Genomic DNA, 27,170 nt, shown 5'->3' with positions numbered 1-27,170 from the left:
ACACTTCTGCGCTGTAGCATTTATGTAATTCCTTCTGCCTCTCACACTAGTCTGAGGGCATTTTATACCAACATCCTACACAGGGCTGATTCTTGGTAGTTGCTCAAAAAGGATTAGTGAATAGGGTTAAGGGAAAATAAAATGGATGCATTATAGAGGGTGAATCCATTTCTGTTAAAACCTGATGAATAGAAGGTTGCTTTAATGTAATGCATCCAAACAAATGTCATTTGACCTGCCTGTAACCCTACCCTAGTCGCTTCTGGTTCATAGAAACCCTTAAGGATTTATACCCCTTTCCCTGCCCTTGCCCCAAACACACAAGTTTGGAAGGAAGAAAAAAGACCTTAAAAAAGTAATAAAAGCATTGCTAAATCTTTAAAAAGAACTAATGGTTGCTAGCTCAGATAAATGGAATCGTGAGAGTCTGTATCAGAGCCATTGGTCGATCCTGTGGTTTTGACCAGTGAGGCTCAAGTTCAAGGATGGAACCACATGTGCAAGAAAGGTGGAGTTCTTAAAGCGCACATGTGAGGAGGGCTGTTAGGAGCAGCACTGCATTCAAAGAAGCCAACCAGAATGGGATTTTACTCTGGAGGCAATCAAGAGACATGCTATCAAGGTGAATATCAACATTACTTAATGTTATTACTGCAAAATTTGAGCACCAATCTGATACTTCTTTTCCTCTTTATTTTTATTTTTATTTTTTGAGACGGAGTCTCGCTCTGTCACCCAGGCTGGAGTGCAGTGGCGTGATCTCAGCTCACTGCAAGTTCCACCTCCCGGGTTCACGTCATTCTCCTGCCTCAACCTCCAGAGTAGCTGGGACCACAGGCGCCCGCTACCACGCCTGGCTAATTTTTTGTATATTTTTTAGTAGAGACGGGGTTCCACCGTGTTAGGAGGGTCTCGATCTCCTGACCTCGTGATCCGCCCACCTCGGCCTCTGAAAGTGCTGGGATTACAGGCGTGAGCCACCGCGCCCGGCCTCTTTTCTAAATGATAAACGTTTTTATTTATCATGCTGCTTAGTGATTTGTATCAAATATCTATCAATAGTTTAGTGAAAAGACCTGCAGGTGTGTGATACTATTTTCTTCATTATGACCTCACAGCCTTGGGTAAAGTTTGAGAATAGACTGGAAGGAATGAGTTTCAGCTGCAGTGAACCGGGCTGACGGACGACGAACATTGTAATTGTGAAGACTGAGACAGTGAAGAGGACTCCTAAAGGGATTAGCACATCCATCATCTCTTAGGATCTTTAGGAAACATGCAGAGGAAAGCTGGCTTTGGCTTAGGTGTGAGAAAGCTATACGGTATCATGGCTGGGAGTCGAGGGACCTGGGTTCCCGCCAGGCCGTCAACCAGCTGTGAGGCCGTGGGAAAGCCACTTAATGTTTCTGGGCCTCAGGCTTTTTTCCCTGTAAAATAAAAGGACTGGATAAAAAGAAGGGATTGGACTAGAGGATCTCTCAAGTTCCTTCTCATTCTCAGATTCCTTGACATTTTTTTCAGTTCCATGAGACTCTCCTAGCACCCTTTGGGCTCAGTTTTCTCACTGGAAAGGTATCTCCAACTTCAGATAGGAAAATACAAAGGCATTCCATACTCACCACTTGGAGGTGAATATAAACTTCAAGGGGAGTGGTTTTCAAATAATAAAAGCTCACTGTGTCACATGACGCAGGAGGACAGGCAGTGGAGATGCCCGGGGTGGGAGGGCACTTGGGAAGCACAGCTAGAAAGGCATGGTGCTACCCTGAAGGGCCTTTTGAAGGCTAGGTCTATTATGATTAGGATTTCATGGATCTGCTGGGACTGGCCCGGGTGATAAGAATGAGGCTGATAAGAGTGCCCTGATAGTCAGAGAATGACAAATTGGGAAGGAACAACAGAGATCACGTCTTTCAATTCTCTTAATTCACAAATGTGAAAACACAGCCAAATAAGAAGAGAAATCCCTTTTATATAATGACTCTACATGGGAAGAACTTGATGTAGGCAGGTCTTTTTGCACTATGTAGCTCATTTCATTTATCTGTCCATGGATCTGGTGCTTAGCTACTCAGTGGCAGAGAAAGCAATGTGTCACTTACACCGCTCAATTTTCCTGTTGCTCTGAAGCTCTGAAGTTCACTAGCACAGACCCATCCTACACCTGTGAACGTGGCTTTCCTTGCCATTTTGGGATACGTGCAGTCAATTAATACATGGCCTAGTCTAGTTCCTACACAGCCTAGAGACTCCACTAATGTTTGCTGAATTTAATTAACACAGACCACCCCAAATCTAGAGGAAAAAACATTTGGTTGAGCTTTTTCAGTAAGGGGGTTTTTGGGTGTGCCTGGGTTTTGTGGGCAGAGAATCTTCAGGTATCCTTTGGAGGGCAGTCAGTAGAGTCCTGTGACCAATAGAGGGGATAAATTGTTTTCCACAAGGCTCATTGATCAGACACCTGCCCCTCTGGCTCTCAGATATGGACCTATACACAGGTAGGAAGCCAGGGTCAGAAGCATTACTTGAGAGTCAAATAGTATGAAGTTGGAATTATGTCTATGGCTCAACACAACAGTGTGCAGCAAATGCTTCCATGGAAGGGGGCCTTCAGCTGATCTGCTCCTGGTGTTAGGAACGTGCCACTCACGCCGGATGGCTGGGCTTGTTCCAATCGCTCAGTTAAAACACAGTGTTCATTGGGTGTCCACTGACTGATTGATTGCTCAAGGCTCCAAGGCCGTTTGGAGGAGGTGGGAGAGGACAGCCTAACCATGAATTTGATCACACAAAATTAGTGGTTCCTGTTTTAAAGTGAAATCTCATTTCATGTTAAAAAGAGTTTGTAATGTCCAAAGGTTTGGGGAGGCAAAATGTTGTGATACTTAGTTCTTAGGATTTGCTCTTCTGAGATGTTTATGAAAATAAGAGTGTGAGAAAAATGTTTTTCTATTCAATGTGAAAAACATCTCTGAGCACGGGGCCTTGAGCAGCTCCGATGACCAGGGCCTGGGTCCACTGCAGAAGCAGTTTGCTCAAGTGTCTGCAAGTCTAATGTCAAAATCATTTTCAATGCAGATATTTTTGTGGGCTGTATTTTCCAGGGGGTGATGGAAATGTAAATGCATTTTATTTACCTGTTGGTGGTAGAGAAATGCCATCCAGTCTTTCATCACTGTCCGTGATCTCTGCTGGTTACAAATATAAAACACAAATCTCATTAGTTTCAGGGAGCACATTCATTCTACTGAAAACAGTGATGTAATCTTAAAAACTCTAGTATGCGTAAGTTTTCACCATTCTTTTCCCTTTTCAGCTATCATTGGTTCATATTACAGATGTTAATATCGTTATTTGAGTATTTTTTGATGATAGTGATCTAAAACCAACTTTCCCGTATTAAAAATTTTAAAAATCTTATCAGCCTCATTCTATTGATCACTGATGATTTCTGTTTATTTTCACTTATTTACAGAGGCTTAAATATCGAACCAGCATGGGGGGTGAACTGTTGAGATAGGGTCACTGACCCTATCAGGAATTCACTGACATCGGGGGAACGTGTCAGTGAATTCCTGCTGCAGAATTGCACTTGGCATCCCCAGAACTACTCCTGGGGGGCCGCTTAGGAAATCCTGAGAATGAACCTTTCTTTGGAGATGACTGATGCAGATCCTAGAGCTGCCAATCTAACTCTGGCACCAACGTGGTCATGAAGAAGGTATAGGCGTTGCTTCAGAAGATTCTCCATTGCTACGTTTTAAAATGCAAACCTTTGCTCGTCTCTGATAAATGTATCCATCTCCTTGGGAGTTTTCCAAAGGTAGATCCTTCAGTCACAAAAAACCTTCTGTTAAATGCAAAAAAAAGGTGCTCATGTGTCTTTTGGTAAGGGATGGGTTTTGTTAGTTTCCCGTAACACGTGGGGATGGGAAAACATCACATTATGGCCCCTGGGATAGTTTCGGTGGTGCCCTCCGTGGCCCAGGGCCTGTGGTCCCCATAGGAAGGCCCCTGCTGACTGCATAATGTGTGTGGGCAGCCCTTGTGAGGCTGTTGAAAGAGGTCAGCCTTGGCACCACGCTGTAACACTGAGTCGGTAGAAGCCTAAACTAGTACTACGTACTTGTTTTTATTGTTGCTTTAAACATAATCAGGGCTTAGCTATGGCTAGAAACATTGTAAGGCTCCCCCATCTCCTTCATCCTCCAGCATCTTGTCGTCAGATGAACACTCACTGGCATTAGTGAAAGACCCTTGTCTGCTGACCTGCTAGATCCACCACAAACAGCAATCACTGAGAAGGGACAAGATATGCGACCAATCTAGGTTGGGGAAGGCTAGCAACCACTAAAATGATGTTGTAGATGAATATTTAATAACGAAAAAATATTCAGTCAAACCATGGGATACACGGTCTGATTAAAATTCTGGAAACAGGTTTAGAGAAAAAAGACAGCACATACTAAATGTGAACTGTGTTTCCCTCTGGATGAAAGGCTTTAGGTATTTTCAATTTTGTTCTATGGCTTTTAGAAATTATTTTACATATGAAAAATAACGAACATATGTTATGTTTATATTTAGAAGACATTATTTTCTTCTAATTGGTTTGAGTGAGTTGGAATAGACAGATGGTCTTCATGGTAGTTCTCTCATTGCCTAGGATTTTAAAAATCCTTCAATAATAATAACGATGATAATCTCCAGCATTTATTAAATGCTCACTGGGCACCTGACATGCAATGTGTCAGTGAACCCGTAGGAAACTCTACAAGGTGGGTCTGTTGTTCTGCCCATCTGAACAAACGAGGAAAGTGAGACAGAGGTTAGGAAACTCACTCCAGGTAACACAGCTAGTAAGTAACAATGCCCAGGACATGAAGCAGGTTAATGTCTGGGCTATTCATCTCTTTGCTATTAATAGTCCAAACATACCATAAGCATCATTATGAGCTAATTTCTTAAATCTTCTAGTTCTAGTTCATTTTATATTTTAGCAACTTTCTTTACATCTATAATTGCTTTTCATTTAGTTATAACAAGGTCAGTTCTGGGTATAAACTGATCTTCCTTTTGTAATTCAGCTCTCCTCCCTTTGAAAAACAGGCCTATGCAATTATGTGCTTTAGTAAGAACAGAACATATATAACAAAAAAAAATACAGATGATTATATATAAATCAGAACATGCTAGTTGCATGAATAGGGGCTGAGAGTCAAGGATGAAGGCACTGTTGTGTTACTCAAATTTAATTATAACATCTATCTGCAACAACAAGCTCACACTCTTTCTTCCCCGGTGACAATCAAGTTGGTAAATTTGGAAAAGATTGAGCAAGTCCAATAAACATTTAACAGCAGTGGCATCTTTACTCTGAGATCTAACACGATATATTGTCATTTCAGCTCTGAGAAAATCATGTAATGAAAATGATAAAAATGCACACCAGGAAAGGAATCACTGGAGTTACAGAATAAAAATTATCTCATGTGACGACAGCCCCAAATGAATTTCTATCTGGATTTGCATAACGGCCTTTCAAATCTGTGTGGGGCATTTCTTTTTTTTCTAGAGGCAGTGCAGGCTTCCTTCAGCGGTAGCCAATTAGCTTGTGGAGTCAGAGTCTCTACCTCATTCCAGGAATGGAGCCAGATATGATAAATAAGGTTGAAGTTGTGCAATCTCTATGCGACACTGTTTGTATTACCATTTAGACTGAAAATTATCAAGACAAAAAGCGTGAGAGCAGGTAATATTATTGATCCAGACCCCTCAGTTCCTGCTGGCATCATGGAAGGAAATACAAGTGGCTCTAGTTTCGATTTGCTGGAGCCCCACTTCTGTGCCCTAGAGGAGAATGATGTGGAACAGGATTTGACAAAATGGGAAGACAAAACTGCATTTGGCAGGTCATTGCTGCTGTGCTATCACTTGGGTCTGCTTGTCAGGGTTGGTTTTATCTTACAGCCACTTTCTACTTCTCAGTTGCTAGTAGAACCTGCTAGGAACGCAGAAGAGAAGGGCCAAGGGAGCCAATCATAAGTATCTGGGCACATCATCTAAGCCAGTGGTCAAAAGTTACAATGTCCGACATCAAATATTCTGATGCCTAAGGGGCAGGAACGGGCAAGTGAGTGGAGGCTCCTCGAGGAGGGGAGGGGTGGGGAGCAGGATGTGGCTTGGGCCTCATCCTGTAGAAGTGGGCAAACCTGGGGGGAAAATGGGCGTTTGTGATATGAATTATCAACAGAAATGAGGCATGGTTAGGGGATGTGTTCCCTGTCCAGTCTGCTTGTGGGAAAGAGAAGAGGGATGTGGCGGCACATCTCTACTGGCTGCGTGTCTGCTTGCTGGTGGGACAGGGGAAGGGAAGAGAGACCAGAGCTCATAATAATCGGTCTCAGCATCTGACGACAGAAGGAAAAGGTGTGTTTATGTCTAAAATGTGCAGCATGGGGAAGGCACCAGAACGCCATTAAAACTGTGTTTCTTAGTCACATGATCCACTGTCAGCAAGGTCTTTCTGGGTCCCTGAGAGAAGCCTTCTACAGAATTTCCCCACTTTTTTTTTTTTTTTTTTTTTTTAAAGAAACAGGGTCTCGCTCTGTCACTCAGACTGCAGTGCAGTGGCCAATCACAGCTCACTGCAGCCTCAAACTCCTGGGCTCAAGTGATCCTCCTATCTTAGCCTCCCAAGTCAGTGGGACAACAGGTGCATGCCATCTTGCCTGGCTAATTTTTAAGGTGTGTGTGTGTGTGTGTAGATAGGGTCTCCACAAAACATCTGGAGATGTTGCCCATGCTGGTCTGGAACTCCTGGGCTCAAGCAATCCTCCTGCCTCAGCCTCCCAATTATTTTTAGTTTTTCTGGAACCTCCATACTGCTTTCCATAATGGCTACACTAACATATATGAAATTAAAAAATCTTATCTAGAGATGTGTGGCCTCCTACAGATAGTTACTCTTATTTGATGGGAGAAAGCTGACTACACAGGGATTCTTCATTAGGAAATTGGCCCCCACCGTCACCTTGGGGAAGCGGAGACTTCAATGACCAAATCTGAACAGTTGTAATTCTCCTGGTGCTCACTTTTCCTGGAGGAATAATCCCAGAATCTCCAAGCCCAGAATTTAAAACCCACATACACAACCCGTGCATGCACGCGTGTGCATACACACCCCCCACTTAAAATCCCTTTTACTTGATGTGGTGTTGCTGGTAGAAGAGTTTTTTTTCTTCTTTTTTTTTTTTAACCTTAAGCAACTTGTACTTTCATAAAGTCACGCAGATTCAAACAAATAAAAATCAATAGGTAAACAGAAACAAACCATCAAAGAGACCCAGTTTTCATATATAAGAGCATTAGACCACAAATGAGATTAGCAGTCTTTTTCACTTGTATTCTTCAAAGCAAGTGGCCTGACATAATTTTTACTATTTAGTCCGAAGGTGAGTTTCAAAATTCACTTGAATAAGACTTTAAGAGAGCAAATCACAGCAGATTATACACAGTCTGTCCTTCAAAAGACAAGACGCTGAAATAACCTAGAGCCAAGTATTGTACTTTATAAAGTCGAAGAATTCCTAAGTGCTTCTCCAATTTTTTTTCTGCACCTTAGTCATACCTGAGCCTCTTTTTAACCTTCTTCTGGCCAGTTTAATTTGATCCTGTAGAATCTGTACCCAGTCTCTTGGGCCAGGAAGCTTATCCACATGGTGAGCTGTACAGTACTTTTCTGTGAAGACTGAAAGAAAATGTAAAATCTTGTTGAATACCTTAAGTAAAATATGCAGATCTGAAACAGATACATATTCTACAAAGAAAAAAAAGTGTATTTCTTTTTTTTTTTTTTTTGAGGCAGAGTTTCACTCTTGTTGCCCAGGCTGGAGTGCAATGGCACGATCTCAGCTCACCGCAACCTCCGCCTCCCAGGTTCAAGCAATTCTCCTGCCTCAGCCTCCCTAGTAGCTGGGATTATAGGCATGTGCCACCAGGCCCAGCTAATTTTGTATTTTTAGTAGAGACGGGGTTTCTCCATGTTGGTTAGGCTGGTCTCAAACTCCCGACCTCAGGTGATCCGCCTGCCTTGGCCTCCCAAAGTGCTGGGATTACAGGCGTGAGCCACTGCGCCTGGTCTAAAAAAAAGTGTATTTCTAAAGGACGTCAGTTCTGTATCTTCAGTATCTGGATTATATTTCTTTGGCAGAGATGGAGATTTGACAGGTCCTGGCTAGGTCCAATGCATTGTGCTTCAAAATGAAACTGGCGATACTCACTAAGTAGTCTGCATGGAAGCTGCTCTTCCTACTGGCTCCACATCCATCTGTATGTATCTTATAGGCAGAGAAGAAAATGCTCCCTAAGGGTCTACTGACCTTATGACAAGGTTTTGCAAATATATTAAAAGAGTTCAGTTTTTTGTTGTCAATTCAAAATTGAATGCAAAATTAACACGAAAAGATGGTCTTTCTCCTGGTGATTTCTACTAACTCAATCAGTACTCAAATAATAATGTAGTTGGTGTCATGATGAAAGTTCCAGTTCTACTTCCAGTCAACCCCTTGCACATCACATGAGCGCCCAGGAAAGAACTACCCGATTAAGCACAAAGGGAACTAAGGAGAACCCCATGGCAGGACACAAGGCAGGCGGGACAGTGATGGTGGGAGGGCTGTGCACAGTGTGTGGCCGCACACACGGCGCTGGGGTTGACGTTTCCGCCTCACACTCACTCCTGAGCACTTTGAAACTCATCTTTTCAACCTGTCCTTCGTAAGGTCAAGATCTGGTAGGCCATGACATCCCACTGCCTCCTTGGTATTTAAAATATTGGTAATTTTGATGTTTTGAAAGGTTTCTCTTAAAAAAAAAGACAAAAGAAAATATTGACAGATTCAGCTATGGAAAAAGGTAAAATTTCTATTGAATGAAAAATAAGGCATTTCATCAGAATGAGAAAAGCTAGTTGTACTAAATGTGACCGAAAAGGTTCACTATCTACTGTCAGATAAAGAGCTCATCTACATAAACGAGTAACCTCGAAAGTCCCCATAGAGAAATGGGCAAAAAATATTTAACAAAAAAATTAGGAAAAATGTTCAATTAATATGTAAACCAAAGAACTGCAAAACACACTTTATACCTACTAAAATTAGAAAAACAACATTAGAAAGCTAATACTTGATACTGATAAAACTGGCACATTCAAACATTACTGTTGGTGCAAACAGGGAAAACCCTTTGGAGAAATCAGTAATATTTAATGGGAGACATAAAACTGTTGTACCTTTGGACTGGTAATCTTACTCCTGGAAATTTATCCTAAGGAAATAATTTGAAAGAGAAAAGCAGCTATATGTGATCTCTACTGTCAACTACATGGCGACAATCCAATTGTGCAGGACGAGATCAATGTCAGTAGCGTGGTGGACACATTTCAGGGAGCCCAGAGCAAAGCAGGGAGCTCCCCTTCAGGAAGCTACTGCGAAAGCCTGAGCTAGAGACGCATCTAGGGCCTCTCAGAGAACTGCCATTGTTTGGTTCATCACATGATGTGGTAAAAAGAGAAGAAAGGCAAGGTGTGTGAGCTGAAAGGACATCACAGGCTTGGTTTGGAGCATGCTGAGTTTGGGGTGTTTGTGGAGCACCCACGTGGAGATGGCAGATACAGTCCTGGTTCCAGGAGATCCCAGAATCTGCAGATGTTCAGGTCCCTGATATAGGCCAGGCATGGTGGGTCATGCCTGTAATTTCAACACTTTAGGAGGCTAAGGCGGGAGGGTTGCTTGAGGCCGGGAGTTTGAGACCAGCCTGGGCAACACAGTGAGACCCTGTCTCAATCAATCAATCAATCAATAATCAGGGAGTGGTGGTGCAAGCCTGTGGTTCCAGCTACTCAGGAGGCTGAGGCAGGAGGATCACTTGAGTCTAGGAGTTCGAGGCTGCAGTGAGCTATGATCACACCATTACACTCCAGCCTGGACAATCGAGTGAGACCTTAAGCAACTTGTGCAACTGTGCCTTGAGATACCAGAGCATACAACAGCAGTGGAGGGGCACCCAGCCTATTTGCATGACTTTTTATTGTTGCATTGAATTTTTTTTTTTTTTCCTGAATATTTTCAATCGGTAGCTGGTTGAATCTGTGGATGTGGAACCTGCAGACAAGGCGGCCAAGTGTATTTAGACAGAGAAATCTACAGTTCAGAGAAGGGGCCAAGCTGAACACACTGGTTTAAGAGGCACAGACATACATGTGGTGGTTAAAACAGTGAGAGAGGCCGGGCATGGTGGCTCATGCCTGTAATCCCAGTACTCTGGGAGGCCAAGGCGGGTGGATCACTTGAGGTTAGGAGTTCGAGACCAGCCTGGCCAACATGGTGAAACCCCATCTTTACTAAAAATAAAAACACTAGCCGGGCATGGTGGCACGCGCTGCAGTCCCAGCTACTCAGAAGGCAGAGGTAGGAGAATCGCTTGAACCTGACAGACAGAGGTTGCAGTGAGCCGAGATCGCACCACTGCATTCCAGCCTGGGCGACAGAGCAAGACTCTGACTCAAAAACAAACAAAACAGTGAGAGAGAGGACGTCCACCAGAGAGAACACGGAGAGTGGAAAGGGCACAGGCTGGGTTGGGAGCTCTGGGGAATGCCAGGCTGCCAAAGAGAAGGTGGAGGCAGAAGAGCACAGGAAGGGGCCCAAGCGCGGCTGGACAGGCAGGAGGGATGGGGAGACTGGTGGGAAGGCCAGTGAGTGGTCCTAAGAAAAAGGAGGGACCAGCAGGTTGCAGTGCAGAAGAGGGACAGAAGGGGTGGCTTGGTGCCCTCTGAAGGTCAGCGAGGGCCGGGGAGGGTGGTCACTCTCAGGACACCTGGCCCAGAGGGGAGGGTGGAAGAAGAGGGGAGACAGGAGGGCTGAGGGACAGGGACGTGGGTGTGGCGTGCAGGCTGAGGGAGCAGAGGTGGCAGGAGAGAACAGGATTCAGGGAGAAGGAGGAGACAGTCAAAGGCATGACCCTTGGGGGCTGGGGCTGATGGATCTGGAATAGAAATGGAGGGGCTGCCTCCAACAAAAGGAGGGAAACATCCTCTTCGGAACCCATAGGAAGGGAAGATGGTCGATTCAGAAGTGGTTCTAGGCTGGAGCAAACACTCCTGAGCCCTCAGTGAGCTCAGGGGTGAGGGGCTCTGGAGGATGGAGGGTGTAGAGGAGGTGTGGGATCATCTCTCAGAAGAATCAGAGAGGAAGCAGACCACAGACAACTGATACCACTGCCAAGCCGCAGACGGGCTACGTGGTAGGGCTATGCAGCGCGGTGAGTCTACAGGCTCTCCACCTCAGTCCCTGCAGCTCCTTTAGAACACCGGATGGTAGGGCTGGTCTAGGCTCAGGGTTTTGCTGGAGAGTTTTGGCAGAAGAACAGGGATATAAGCCCTTGAAGATGCTGAAGGTGTGACCGGGCACGAATGAACTCACCTCTCCACTCCTCCCCTCTCCTTCACCCCCCCAAATCTAGGAACGATGTGAACACAGAAAAAGAATCATGGGCTTGGAGCTATCTATAGAGATCAGGGAATGCAGATGTCAATGGGTTGGCAAGCAGGAGTCATGGAGCTAGAAGAATTGTTCCCCGAGATACTGGAGAATACAGCAGCAGCTGAGGAGCAGCTGCGTGTGAGGATGCTAAGGTGTGGCCAACAGTACGGGGCTGAAATGCAGTAGAGGTGAATGTCACCGTGGATGAGGTCCAGCTACTACATAGGCTAGGCCATCAGTCATGTGGACAGACAAGTGATCAGGATGACAGTGGGACCAGGGAGCAAGAGGAAGTCTTAGTGGAAAGGTTCCATCAGAGCCCCACCTGGGGAGAGGGGCAGTGAAGCTTAGAAAGCACAATTAATGACTGGGGAGAAAATCAACCAGGCTGCCCGATTTATGATATGGGGGGACCGGGAGAGCAAGGTGGGGAGGTGCAGAGGATAGGCTATCCCTGGGGGTGCACATACTTTCAAATCTCTGCCACTAGATTCTAAGCAACTTCAGTGTCTTCATCTCTTTTGTCTCCCCCAAAGCACCTACTATAGTGCGTTTTTCTGAAGAAGAACTCAAGCATTTGATAAATAAGCCAACATGTTTTCCAGTTTTGTTTCTAATGGAAGCAAATACATTAGCTTACAAATTTAGGCTAATTGAGGGAAAATGGTCTATCTGAATTAGCAGGAAGTCTTTAATTAATAGGCTCTATTTAAAGAAGCAAGGTCTTATTGCCTTCAAATACCCACAAGAACATTTACTAATCAGATAATTTCCAAAAGGTTCTTGAAGTCCTGTTTTAATAAATAGAACAAAATATTTCTGTTTAGCATCCTATTCGTTTATGGAAAAATGTGTACTACAAAAATCACTGTCACAGCAGGTAAACATCTCCCCCCTTGTAATATTATTTATACAGTTAATTTCCATAGCAACCCCTCTTTTCTCGGGTTGCGAAATGCGTGTGTCCAAATTAGCACACATTAGAAAGTCATGGCTCCAAATTAACAAAGTGGATTTGGACTACACCACATTGAATGACTCCCATGTGTGTGGACAAGCAAGTTCAAGATAAGCCAAAGGAGGCTGTGGACTCTGCTCCCACGTTGTGAGGGGGTTCAGATCAGACCCTTCTAGTCCAACCTTAAGCTCAAATATTCTCTCAGTCACTAAAAGGGCAGCTGTGTCTGGTTATTTTTTTCTAGTTTCAATGAAAACTTATTTGGTTTCAATAGAAAGAAGCCAAGAAAATCACTATCTCCTGGGTCTGTGTCTAAGATCTCTGAAGGTGCAGCAATAGGCTTTTCAAAAAATACCTATACAAATAAATATTTCCACCGGGCACATTATTGACACGCTAGTTCATGGGTTACGTCTAAACTTAAAAGAGACTTTTAACTAGAATTTACTTACTGAAGATGAAATCCTATTCTCTCCCTTACGATAGCAGATGAGGCCTCAAGGACAAGGCCAAAAGACTGTCATTGCATTGATCTGCAAACAGTCAATACGCTATGTGAATAGAGGTATTGGGGAGACAGAATGCATTTTTGCTCCCTGAATCTATAGCTAAAGGTCAAGCTATTATCTTGGTAACAGTTCCATTAGGAGTAATGATGTGAAAAGGGGTATTGCATTAATGCACTGAGTTTTCTACTATGTTAACAGTGGGTCATTAAGAACCATAGTGGAATCATCTGCATTCATCTTTAGAATGCAATAGGTTCTAAAAAGAAATTTTCCTCCGTTCCTATTTTAACATATGAAGCAGCAGCAAGGGCTACCTTTAAACGAGCCCAGATAATCTGAAAAAGTGAAATAAGATCAACAATTAAAGTAAATAAAAGAGTTAAAGCATCTCTTCTGCTTAATATAATTTGAGTCCCAAGGCACAGGGCTTATGTGAAGTCACTAGAGAAATGACAAATGCTCAATCTGATCCGTCCGTGAGTAATGCCTTTTCCCAGATGCTAGCATTCATTTGAACCCTGCCCTTTAATTGTATATAAATAATGAATCAGCTGCTGGTGGCCGGGCAGACCCTTCCTTCAGAATGCTGCTCCTCATGTCATCATGAAGTGAAGGCGGCAGTGCGTGGCGTGTCTGACATGCTGAATGCGCCACTCTGTGAACAGGGCAGACTGGCCGTGTTCCCCAAACAGCGATCTATCCACACTGTTGTTCTCCTGAGGGACTTTTAATTTGGGTTTTTCTGGCTGGTTATGCTGGGAAAAGCAGAATGTGGCATGGACTTTGAAAGGAGGTCACTGTGTCTAGCAGACACTTCAAGAAGCAGGGGTCGGTGGGAAGAGCCTTCAGGTCGCTGTGAAATCTGGACAAAATCCAAGTATGGGCAGCTTAAATGACTGGCCTGAGACTGCACAGCTAACAGGAGTTATTTTCCACATAAATGACTTAATGTTTACAGTTGTATCTGAGCACACAGTGACTGTAAAAGAAAAATGGTTGAATGGTAAACAAACGAAGCCATAGCTAAGTGCATCCTCCCATGTTAAACTTGAGAATGCTGGGTGTTACTTTCAACCTCACAAAACAGAACCATGGTGGCCAGCTGGGGAGAGGAAGAGGGCAGAGGCTGGTGGATTACCTGTCCCCAGGAGGCCAGGTGAGTGCGCGGCAGGGGAGCTGTGCCTGGAAACTGGGCTGTGGGTAGGATGGATATACACATACTTTGAACTCTGAGATCTGATGACTGTGGCTCAAATTTTATCTGGATCTAATAGAGTACATCTTTTCTCCAATAATATTTAGCGCATCATTTTCCATTTTCAAGGAGAAAGTGGAAACATAAAATTGTAGTCTTGATATCCATTGTATTAAAATAACAGTAACTGTGGCATGTAAAACACTATGAGAGGTGGGGAAAGAGCTAGAATCAAGGGTGGCTATTCAGGCAGGGCCTGATGGTCCTCCACATCTTGGTGGAATTGTCTTGGAATGGGTTCTCAGCATGCAGGCTCAGAAATCTGATTTTAGCAGACCACCCAGGAAATTCAGACCTAAACCTAAACCTACACATAATACTTGGTTGATACATCAACTAGAATGACAATTAAGTGATATGCAATGCAGGGGTGAGGGATTCTCTTTCTATATCTGAAACATTTGATGTCATAACCCAGTACTTGTTGGGGTCAAGGGGCTAGAAACGGGCGACCAACCAAACAGAAGATTGACTGGTACACGTGGAGAAAGATCAGGATGTTCACAGGAAACTGCCCACTTCTCGCCCCTGCTGCCCAAATGGGCAGGACTGCTTTGTCCCAGTGCCCTGTAAGCCACGGCTTGGCTGCAGGATGATGCACCCTTGACCTAAGGGGAGCCAAGCCGCAGATATGTCAAGTGATGAGCTGGGCCCTCTCTGTCCTCCTCCTGAGAATGGCAGGCAATGAGGGAACGAGGGGTTCAGCAGGAGCTGGCCATGCCAAAATGTCACAATGCGAGTAGCATGATGCGCCTACTGTGTGCAAACCAGAACTGTGAGGAGCCAGCAAGCAAAAGGAGGAGGTCAGCCAGCACGGAGGGGAGGATGAAGCGGATGTGCAAAGAGAAGCGGCGACCGGAGACACAGAGACAACGCTCGTGGAGAGGGATGCAGAGTCCAGGCCTTACAGCAGCCCTGTTCCTGGCCACTTCCACCGGCGGCCCCACGAGACCTCTTTTCCTTAAGGGAACCGAGTGACATTCCACTCTAGAAACCAAAGAGTGTTCTAGAAGACAGCATTTTATACAGGTTGGAGTAAAGCCTGGCTCTCTTTTTTAAAGACAGGGATCTCGCTGTGTTGCCCAGGCTGGCCTTGGACTCCTGGCCTCAAGCAATTCTTCTGCCTCAGCCTCCTGAGTAGCTGGGATGCCCAGCAAGCCTGACTTTTCACGCGTCCTCAATGGCATATGATCCCCGTGTTTGGATGTCCCTCAGCCTCAGCACACTGAGTGGGCAACACTGGCCTCTGTGCGCCCACAAATCTTAGAGGCACGTCACGGGACACACAGTCACAAGTGCTCTCTTGAGATGTGATCTATTTCAGCATATGGTTTTTCTCACATTTTTGTTGATTCTTATTAAGTGCAACTATGGTGAAGATGACGTTCTCTGATCAAACCTGTATACAAACTTGGCGGGGGTGGGGGGGGCTTACAAATTTGGGACTTAAACCTCATTGTGACCTTATTACAAAAATAAAATGCATTAATTCAAGACATATGTATCCACCACACATAATGTGCCAGGACTATGCTAGGTGTTACTGAACAAATGGTCTCTTGTCCCCAGAAAGCCTGCAGTGAAGTGGAAGATAAAGGCAGTAAGAAGTTAAGGACTGCCCAGAGCATACCTGTGATTACACAAGCCGGGCACCAGGTATATACCAAGGGGCACCTCACCCATTATTGGGTGGGTATGGGCAGCGGGGAAAGCTTTCAGATAAAGTGATGGCTGAGCTGAAACCAAAGAAAAAAGTGGAGGTGAGCTGAAGAAAGGAGAAAGAAGGTAGAGAATGCTCCAGCCACAAGAAAGGGCATGTGCATTCCAAAGGCACAGCCTGCGACTGTTCTGAGGCAGGTGGCGGAGAGGCAGTCTCACATGAAGCTCAGGTTTCTACACTCACAGGGCAAGGGCAAGGAGGTCTCGGGCCTATGTGAGTGGGGAGCTGGAGCGAAAGCCTCTGGTGAGGCTGTGAAGGGCAAGGGTCTACCCCCGAGTACAGGGAGGCAACGAGCAAGCTCTGTCCAGACTTTGAGGGAGAAAAAGAAAGTTTCTTAGAAAATTCTAAATGCGGCCGGGCATGGTGGCTCTCACCTGTAATCCCAGCACTTAGGGAGGCCGAGGTGGGCAGATTCACTCTAAGTTAGGAGTTTGAGACCAGCCTGGCCAACATGGCCAAACCCCATCTCTACTGAAAATACAAAAATTAGCCAGGCGTGGTGGTGCACACCTGTAATCCCAGCTACTTGGGAGACTGGGACAGGAAAATCGCTTGAACCTGGGAGGCAGAGGTTGCAGTGAGCCAAGATCATGCCACTGCACTCTGGCCTGGGAGACAGAGCGAGACTCCATCTAAAAAAAAAAAAAAAAAAAAAAAAAAAATTAAATGCTTGGCCTGCACCTCACAGAGGTTTGGAATCCGAGGTTGTACCAATGCATAAAACTATAAGTGCGCAGCAGCATTGCTGTTGACACTCCTGGGCTCCAGAGAGAGGGAAATGCAGAATGAGTTTGAAAGGATGCCTTGAAACCTGGGCCACGACAGAGTCTCACAGAAAAAAGAAAAGAAAAGAAAAGAAAAGAAAAGAAAAGAAAAACAGGCCTGCTAGAGATGAGCTCATATTTAAAATAATGAAATACATACAATGACCCAGCAAATACCAGAGGCAGCGGACTCAGGAGCTGCAGGGTGAGACGCCCCTTGCGGATGGCAATGGACGGCAAAGTAAGTGTGCTTAAAATGAACAAGGAAAAATTCAATGCACCAGGAAAGTAACAGGCTGATTTCAAAAAGAACCAAATAGAACTTACAGAAATTAAACATATAGTATCTTGTATTAGTCTGTTCTCATACTGCTAATAAAGACATACCTGAGACTGGGTAATTTATAAAGGAAACAGGTTTATTGGACTCACAGTTTCACATGGCTGGGGAGGCCTCACAATCATATTTTGGGGCAGGGAAGAGAGGAGAGAGAGAATGGAAGGGAGAGGAACATCTTGATTCTTAAAATAGAGAGGGGGTACGAAGTAAATTATTGATAATAGCTGTTTTAAATCTTAGGGGAAGGCAGAGAAAACAAATTCTTGGCAAATGTCTTTACCACATTCAAGATGAAGAGGAACACTATTATTTCAACATTTTAACCTAAAGACTACTGCTAATGGGGACAAATGTCATTCTTCAGCCTGTGAACAAATCAGAAAATCTCTCCTAGGGCTATGCCACAGAAATGTCAATGCTGACTAGATTTCAATTATACTCCTTACACACACACACTTTTGGGATAAGCACCAAAAGCTATCTTTAAAAGGGAGCTGGGAGAAGACTCAGTAATTTGCCTTCGGGGAATAACAGAGAAGACAGCAGTACAACTCATCCTTCAGGTCTCAACTGAGACGTGACCTTCCCCGATAAGGCCTGCCTGAGTTCGTTAACCAGTGATTTTTTAAAATAATAATGTCCAGTGTTCATCAAGACTGCAAGCTCAAAGCAAGGGCAGAGATCACATCTTCCGTTCACTGCTGGCACATAATAGGCAGGTATGAATGTATGGTTGGTGAAAGAATAAATCTGAGAAAGTTTTTTCTCTGGTCTGTTACTTCACTTGAAGGAACTGAAGGAAGCACTTCTTCAGTAAATAGCCAGAGGTCTCATACTGAGCCCTGAAGTTCATTTCAGATTCAGTTTGACAATCAGAATTTAGCACAGTCCATCAACTAATGCACCTAAAAATGATGCCTTCAAATTAAGGAAAAAAAGTATTGCAGACAAAGTATTTACAGATGAAACGAGAATATCCTACTGAGTTACAGACATGAGACCTTAGCAGGAGCTGGCCTGCGGGGCAGTCAGACGTACAGACACAAAAGTCAAGGACTGCAAAAGCTGGCTGTGAGGACCGTCTCATCTTAGTGCTGACAGCTACTGTATGGGGCTGTTATTTTCAGTTGGTTGATGTAATGAAAAGGGCCCTAGATATCCGTAAAATGGATTCCCAGCCATATTTATCTGGTTCTTCAGGTTTACTTCTGAGAATTTGGACTATCATCTCTGAACCACAGAATCTCTGACCTGGAGGCTTTTATTATTAACTGGAGACTTTAAAAGTTAGTGAAGCCACACTTTTTTTCTGGAGAAAGTGATGGTTCAAGAGCTTGAATGACAGTCAGGAGTGAACCTAGATCCCACAGTGCTCCCTTCATTATCCCCACACTGGTGGGGCTCTGAGGCTTGAAGAGTCTTGTTGAATCCCAGTGATTCTCACCGATTTGAGGCCAGAGCACGCTCTCTCTCTTTTTCTCTGTGTGTGTGTGGTGGCGGGGGTCGGGGGATAGACAACAATATCCCTTGTCCTCCTTCATTCAGTTTTGCTACTATGACACTTCTGTCCAAAAGGAAGTGCCAAAAAGTGCTGATAGTGGTTTCTCAAATTAAACAAGGTTATTTTTAATTTCTATCAATTTAAGGAGGCACCCATTTATAATACAACTGTTGGGAAACAAGAAGAATTCTCCTTTGGTGAGTTGTGCCATGCCTTTGTTTAACATGGCTGGTGTATTTCAATGGTTACATCATATTTACTAAGTATTAAGATCTGGGTAATAACAAGCTTTAGTGTAATGATGTTTGTTGAATCCATTTTTTTTTTTATTAGCAAAGAAAAATATTTCAAAATTATGGATTTAATAGGCTGGGCGCAGTGGCTCATGCCTGTAATCCCACCACTTTGGGAGGCTGAAGCAGGCGGATCACCTGGGGTCAGGAGTACAAGACCAGCCTGGTCAACATGCCGAAACCCCCTCTCTATTAGAAATTCAAAATTAGCTGGGCGTGGTGGCACACACCTATAGTCCCAGCTACTCGGGAGGCTGAGAAATGAGAATTGCTTGAGCCCGGAAGGCGGAGGTTGCAGTGAGCCAAGATCACACCACTGCACTCCAGCCTGGTTGACAGGTCAGAAACTGTCTCAAAAAATAATAATAATAATAATTAGGGATTTATAGAAATTCTACTTGGAAGGTGCATTATGTTTCATATAACTCGTTTATTTATTTTATAGAATGAATGCTGAGGCTTAAGCAACACAAAATTTAAGATTGGGAATCACCAGCTCAGAGGCCTTAGGCAAGTGGCATAAAACACATGCGTTCCCTCCACACATTACTGGGCTTGACCGTTCTTTAGACAAATGAATGAGGAAAAAGTCATGAGTTTTTCTGTTTCTAAAGTGAAGGTTTCTCAGTATATGAACTTTGAAAGTCATTCCACGAGGTGCTGAGTTTACCCCCTCACCAGGAGGTCTGGAATGAATGCCTCCAGTGTCCGGGTAAATTATAACATGGGCAGGAGGCTCAGGTCAGACCCCAACCCAGAGGTGACAGAGGCTGGGAGAAGGAAGGGTGAGGGGCTGGGGAGGTGGGCGCAGGGCAGGGGTCTCACCCATCAGTGGAGGTTTATGCACTGTCCCACCGTGGACACTGGGGCGTTAGGACAGGGCCTGTGCCTCAGAGGTAGAATTCAATTTCCTGTTCTTTTTTACACAGTGGCAACTCCCTTCTCATTGGGACCAGCTGTAGGAAAATTTGGGGTTTACATTCTGAGGCTGACAGGAGTTCTCAGACTTTTATCTGATCTTCACTCTTTCGGGCACCAAGCTGCTAGGACAAAGGCTAAAATATACCTGGAGGGGAAGTATACGGATGCGTCAAGGAGTCTTCAGGTAGGAAAACTAGGAAAGGGCACATTTAGCCTAACTATGGATTCCGTTACTAGGTTTATTTAAACCAAAATCCCACAATAAAATGATTACATTTCATCTTTTGAGGATGATTCCTCTGTAGTATGAACGAAAGCATGACATACTACACTTCCCATGTGGCATACTGTGGAGGTTTCTCTTCGATATTTAACAATGATCAATGCTTTCACAGCCCCCATTAAATACAAACTTAGCTTTTTATTTTAGATTACCTTGATGTTTTTGATCGACAAGATTACACTATCCTTGATTCCTATCCGCCACTTGATCTGTCTGTGGCTGCTGTTTCTTCTAATCTTCAAACTTATACTCTACCTCCTTGAATTTTAGCTGCCCTTTTCCAACTTGTCATGGAGAAGTTGTGTAGTTATCTTGTTATTCATGCCCTGTACGCATCCAATGTGGGAGTACTGTTTTGATTTTTAAGAAACCACCTTTTTCAGAGAAGATAAATGGACTGTTTTGATGTATTCCTTCCCTCTTTCCTTCCTTCCTATATTTATTGATCATTAGTTATGTGAGTGGTGCTGTTTCACGGGACAAGGAATATACAAAGCAAACATAAAACATGATCTCTGCCCACAGGAGCGTATAGTCTTGTTGGGAAGACAAGATGCCCTAATATAAACAGCATGACCGTACCTCCCGATCTGCCCAGCAAAGTTCAAGTTTAAAGCGCCTGTTTTCCCAGTGAGATAATTAACAGCACCATACCGACTCTCAAGAGTGTCCCAGTGTGCACAGTAAATGACATGCTCATCCTCCATCGAAGTCATCAACAGCAAGGCAGAGAGTTAAGATGCCCTGCTAAGCCGTCTAAGGCAGTAAGGGCTACTGGTACTCAGAGAAAGGGGCAATCAGTACAGGTTAGGGCATCTGAAAAAGTCTCACGGTACAGGGGATGAGACTTGGGGTAAACCAGGAAGAATGAGTCAGGCTTGTCTATATAGAGAGGGGAGAGAAGGGCACTGCGGCCCTGTGAACAGCATAACAGAGTCCACAATGAATGAGTGGTGCTTGAGGAACAGTGTCGGCGCTGGGCTGGCTCACCTGGGAGGAAGCGCCGGGAAATATGTTCACAAGGAGAGAGAAATTCAAGTTACAGAGTGCTTGGAAAAGGCCAGAGTTCGGATTGAATAGGCCAAGGGGAACAAAGTAGGAAAACAACGTCCTGAGATTTGGTTTTATGGGTGTTACTAGGCTGTTAGGATATAGTAGTATGAACTGGAAGGAGAAAGGAGGGTTAGGGAGGACATTTCAAGAGTGTTTTTGCAGAATTTCAAGGACAGAGTGATGCACAGCTGGACCAGGATGCTGTCAAAGAAGCCAAAGGGTGCTGAATGAGAGAGGAGGGACAAAAGGAGTTGATAGGGCCAGGTAGTTAAGCAGGGTGAGTCGCAAAGAAAAAAAGGCATTCAAGGTGTTTCTGAGTTTTCAAACTTGAAGAGTTAGTTGATGCCTCTGCTAAAAATAATGTAGTCGCAAGTGGGTATCAGTGTTAGGTGGCCCATGCCACCACCAAGGTGACTGCTGTGTGGGTAAGCAGGGCTACCGCTGACTCTTCAGAAAGAGGCCAGCACAGGCCCCATGCCCTGCAGGAAACTTGAATGTCCTATATATCTCCTGGTCTCCACTGTCCTGCCTTCATTTCTAATTGGGATTTGCCCCCATGTAGTTGTACCTGGCTAAGTGGATTCAAAATGGTATGTGCAGTGATAAAGAGGTGTTGGGAGGAAGGTGGTTAAAATAATGAAGATTGGATTTACTCTGTGATCCAAGGGGCAGGGCTGATAGAAGAAGGATACTAGGGTTGAGTATAAAAGTGTTTCTGAGGAATACTATCAGCTGACCATGGAGAGGTGTCAAAATCCAACCAAGAGTAGGATGCAAGAAACATGAGTTGGAAACACAGTCCATACAGCAGAAGACTTGACTGGAGGGAGCAGTCAGAGGGAAGACCTGATTAATTCCAAAAAGGAGCGCCTCTCTCTCTGCTAAGCGTTTTTTACAGACAGGTATAGCCGTGCTTTGCTCTTATACAAAAATATCTGACAGGCAGCCAAAATCGATTACAGCTTTCCATTAATTTTAAATGAAGGTTATAGAATTATTATTATTATTATTCTTTTTGAGACGGATTCTCACTCTGTCACCAGGCTGGACAGCAGTGGCGTGATCTCGGCTCACTACAACCTCCACCTCCTGGCTTCTCCTGCCTCAGCCTCCCGGCTTCTCCTGCCTCAGCCTCCCGAGCAGCTGGGACTACAGGCACGTGCCCCCATGCCCAGCTAATTTTTCTATTTTTAGTAGAGATGGGGTTTCACCATGTTGGCCAGGATGGTCTCAATCTCTTGACCTCATGATCTGCCCACCTCAGTCTCCCAAAGTGCTGGGATTACAGGCGTGAGCCACCGTGCCTGGCCAAAAGTTATGAATTTTTAAGGGGTTTTCTTATTGGAAGCTTGCATACACTCTTAGTTTTTTTGTGAGTATTCCATGATCATTTGCAATGCACTTTTAGGGCAGAAATACTAGCAAATACCAATTCCTGAGTCTTTCAGATTTTTGATGCACACTTTGTAGGAGATAGTCAATACTTGCTATGGAACCGAATTGAAACATTTGCTAGATTACTGGCACCAATTGTAGGTCCAGAAGAAAAGCTACCAGGAATGCAATCTGACTGATTCTGAACTTATTAAGCAATTCTGCTTCCCCACAAGAGGAGAGAAAACAGGAGGATGTGGCATTACCTTAGGATGCTGGTGAGCAACTTCGATGAGCCAAACAATTCAGGGAGTTAAATAAAGAAGAGATGGGCTACGCAGAAAACATTGCTTTCTATTTTCAGGGCCACAGCTGGCCCATGTGGAGGCATTGTTCAGATTAAAAAGGTGTCTTTCCGCAAGACACTGTACTTTCAGCTGCAGGAAAACTGTCACAATAAATATACAAATCGAAAGTGTCCACAACGGCAATGGTGCCCACAATGTTGCGCAATGCACATTCTACTGCAGTGGCCCTGTTTATGCTCCAGAAACATATCTCTTTTGACAGGAGGCTGTTTTTGTCAATCCTAGTGGTGGTGGTAAAATGCCAGGTTTTGTAAGAATTCAGTAACTGGGAGTTGGAGTTGAATCCTTGCAAGGGAATCCACAACTGGTTCCTGCCCATTATCTGACAGGCTGAAGAAAGATCAATAAGAGACACACCCTTCTTAACAAGTTTCTCCACATTTCCATTTGCTCGTTATGTAGTAAACATATGAATTCACAGTTCTGAGGAGATGAGATCCCTTTTTTGAGCTTATGGAAGGCCGGTGTTGAAGCAGGGGTGAAGCATAGCCTCACTGTGGCCCCAACCGCAGGGATCCGAATTCATCAGGTCTGCGATGGGGCCGAGGTAGCTTTCAGAAGCAACTTTAAGAAGCACAGCTCTGGCTGAAAATGCTTGGAGGTAAACTATATCTGAGTCCATTTCACTGGCATTATATTCATGAAGTCAAACATACTAAGGTAAACAGGTTGCTGAGGACTTAAGATCCACCAGTGAGCATGAGCCTTAAACAGTTCTGGAGGCAAAAGGCTTTCACCCAATGTTTTACTGAATTTAAGTTTCATTAAACATGTTCTGTAGTTAACCTTTTCTATTCTCTCTGCATTTGATATACTTCTCTTCATTCAAGGCCTAGTTCAGACATCATCGATTCTGTGAGGTCTTCCCCTAGTGAGATTTATATCCTCTGTGCTTTCTCCTCCTCCCATCAGGTAATAGACATTTGTCATTTATTTTATTCTGTCTGGAGCATGGCTCTGTTGACACGTCTTACTAGACTGCACATTCCCTAACATCAGGGCCATGCCTTAGTCACTGGCTTGGGACAGTAAATACATTGTTAGTAGAAATTTCACACCGGCTGATGATTTCTAGGTTTACGATATCAATGAAAATATTGCAAAAATTCTGGTGTTCTCATGACTTAATCTAGTATCTGAAAAGCAGCAAAAATCATGTCTTCTGTAACACACTGTTTGGGGAAATGTCAGCTGAACAAGTGTTTCAAATATGCAATCAAGGAGACTTTGGCCAAGAGCTTGCCAAGAAGAGATTCTCCATTTTCTTCAAGACTGTCATGACAAAGTCATATGGAAAATGAAATGGCATTTGTTTAGTGATCTGTAAGTAAGATCTATGCTGGAGTCTGGAAGTGCCTTCTTCCACCTTGGTGATGTGGGTGGCTATTCCGTCTAGTCCTGGTGAGGCACTGTAGCCATGTCTGAAACCTGGACCCTTGTGTCACATAACACACAAAAAAAGAGTTAAATGCCCAAGGTTCAAAGAATGAGGGCAGCTGAGACAAGACTACCTTCCTTCTCACTGATTCCAGGAGAGGTGGAGCAGCCTTCAGAAAACTCGGTGACGGTGAGAAACAGCTGAAGGAGCCCAGGCTTCACAGGGGTTGTTGTGTATAGTTGATACCCATTAACCCCATCATCGCTGTTAGCCTCGGGGCCGACACCCATCATCGCTGTTGGCCTCGGGGCTGACACCCGTCATCGCTGTTGGCCTCAGGGCCGATACCTGTCATCGCTGTTGGCCTGGGGGCCAATATCCGTCATCGCTGTTGGCCTCGGGGCCGATATCCGTCATCGCTGTTGGCCTGGGGGCCGATATCCGTCATCGCTGTTGGCCTCGGGGCCGATACCCGTCATCGCTGTTAGACTTGGGGTCGATAGCCATCATCACTGACTCGGGGCCGATCCCATCATCACTGTTAGCCTCAGGGCTGATACCTGTCATCACTGTTAGCCTCGGGGCCAATACCCATCATCACTGTAGGGCCGATCCGTCATCACTGTCAGCCTTGGGGCCGATGCCCGTCATCACTGTCAGCCTCGGGGCCGATACCCATCATCACTGTCAGCCTCGGGGCCGATCCCGTCATCACTGTCAGCCTTAGGGCCGATACCCATCATCAGTGTTGGGCTTGGGGCCGATACCCGTCATCGGTGTTGGCTCGGGGCTGATACCCGTCATCGCTGTTGGGCTCGGGGCCGATACCCGTCATCGCTGTTGGGCTCGGGTCAATACCCGTCATCGCTGTTGGGCTTGGGTCGATATCCGTCATCGCTGTTGGGCTTGGGTCGATACCCATCATCGCTGTTAGACTTGGGTTGATACCTGTCATCACTGATGGATTCGGGAGCTCTGACTGTAGGGGCTGCTGCTCCCAGGCGCATCTGAAAGCAATCGGAATCCCCTGTGGCTGTGTGTTCAAAATGCAGATTTCTGGGACTACCCTAAACCTACTGAATCTATCTCTGAGCATGGGACCCAGAAGTCTGAATTTCAAACCAACGCTCCAGGAAATTCTGATGCACACTAAAATATGAGAACCACCGTGGAAGGGGCTGGAAGTAGAGGGCTACACACAGAGAACAGCCAAGATTCCACATGACCTCTTTGTCACTGGGCCTTCATAAAACGTGGGAAAATACAAACGACAACAACAACTAGGTGAGAGTTACAAACACAGCCGAGAGGCAAGCAATATTTCTGATGTAATTATACTGATGTTATGTATCATGTAATTATATCCTGTTTTAAGCAGATCGGATGTGAAAATATGAACAAGTAAATTAACAGGTGATTAGTCATCTTCCCAAAGATTCTTTCAGCATCCATCACTTTGGTTCTGACTACCAAACATTTAAACTAGAATTTGATTTACATACAACTTTGGAACACAAGCTATATCAAATGTTTACTCCCAAACTCTTTCCTTGTGGTTCTATGTACTGAAGAGTCTCAGAAGTATCTCTTTCTTGACGGAAGGGATCAGACTTCTTTTTTCCTCCCAAGCACAATGGAGCTGATTCTCACTATCTTCAAGAAAAGACCTGCCCTGACACTAGTAAAAAAACTGATGTATAGCTATATTTTAAAAAGAAAATCACTTTGAATATGCGTTGCATAAACAACTGACTGGTCATCTGAAATCATTTATATGTCCTAGCAGAATTTATAAAGAATCCAAAATGCTAGAGTTTAAGATAGAAATTAAAAACTGAGAAATCTTTCTTTCCTTTCATATACTCCTTTTAGAAAGACTAAAGTGTTTAGCATGCTGCAAAATGGCATGGGAGTCAGACAGGCCTTGGGTGAAGTCCTGATTCCACTACTTACTAGCTGTTTAAATTAAATGGGGTTTAATTTCCCATGGCCTCAGTGTCCTCTCCTATAAATGGAAATAAAATAATCAACATTGGAGGGGTACTCAAATCCAAGCTAATGTTTTAACCTTGTTCTTATAAGGAGTTCTGAGAACACAGATAAGTTACTATCAAGAAATAAATAAATCGGATGCAAATTCCACCCCAACCATATTAATTTAAATCTACGTGAGATCAAATAGAAAACAGCTATTCACTTTTTTTGATTAAATCCTAATGGAAACAGAGATACTATAAAATGACAAATATGGACCCTACAGGTATCTAGAGTCACAAGAATAAAACAAGAGGTTTTGGTGGTCATTTCTGCAGAGCCTGTGAAAGTGTGACAGCAAAAGTGGCCAGGCACCCATTCTAATCTTGTAAGAGGCACAGTTATTTTTTTGGAGGGCTACCAAGGAGTGCTCCCTCCCAGAGAAGTTTTGATACCTGTGGCTGTCCAGACAGACTATCAGGCTGGCCTCTCAGGAGAGTGGCAGTTTGTGCTGCGTGGAGTGAACTAAGAACCCCCGACAAGGTCTTCACTTGACATGCGTATGTAATTTCCACTGAATGCAAGAAGATTCAAGACTCCAGGACAGTTTAATAGTAATAAAACTTTCTGAACTCATCACTATGAAGTTGAATTAAAAATTCTACAATGGGGGCTCTAAAAATTGCTTCATTGCAACTGTATTTTCTGAAGATCATTCAGGGATTCAAAGATTCTATCATATTTAGACAACTCTAACTATGTTAATCTGCATGATCTACTGAGTATATCGCAGCAAGAACTAGATGTGGACCAATTCTAGCCTCAGCAGGTAAGGAAAACATACCTGGGTACTAACCTCCACTCTGGCTATAAAATCAATTCTGAATCAAATTCAAGATACTAAGCTTTATCCCCAGCACTAAAACCTAAGACGCT

The 27,170-nt window shown here is 44.3% G+C and overlaps 1 protein-coding gene across 1 annotated transcript in view; it reads right to left on the bottom strand.

Annotated features, from left to right (window-relative positions):
* Positions 1-872: 872 nt before the first annotated feature.
* BEND7 (BEN domain containing 7) overlaps positions 873-27,170 on the bottom strand; it is a 79,129-nt gene continuing 52,831 nt past the window's right edge. Inside the window, exons 7-10 of the mRNA XM_025396772.1 lie at positions 7,631-7,750; positions 3,138-3,188; positions 2,351-2,407; positions 873-1,427 (exon numbers count right to left, since the gene is read on the bottom strand). Coding sequence (XP_025252557.1) covers positions 2,397-2,407; positions 3,138-3,188; positions 7,631-7,750 — 182 coding nt within the window. The 3' untranslated portion in view covers positions 873-1,427; positions 2,351-2,396. The remainder of the gene's footprint in view (positions 1,428-2,350; positions 2,408-3,137; positions 3,189-7,630; positions 7,751-27,170) is intronic.

Source organism: Theropithecus gelada, chromosome 9 (assembly GCF_003255815.1).
Source record: "Theropithecus gelada isolate Dixy chromosome 9, Tgel_1.0, whole genome shotgun sequence".
In the NCBI taxonomy this organism is placed as follows: Eukaryota; Metazoa; Chordata; class Mammalia; order Primates; family Cercopithecidae; genus Theropithecus; species Theropithecus gelada.
Note: the sequence above shows the minus strand (reverse complement) of the source record. Positions and strands in the feature narration are given on the sequence as shown.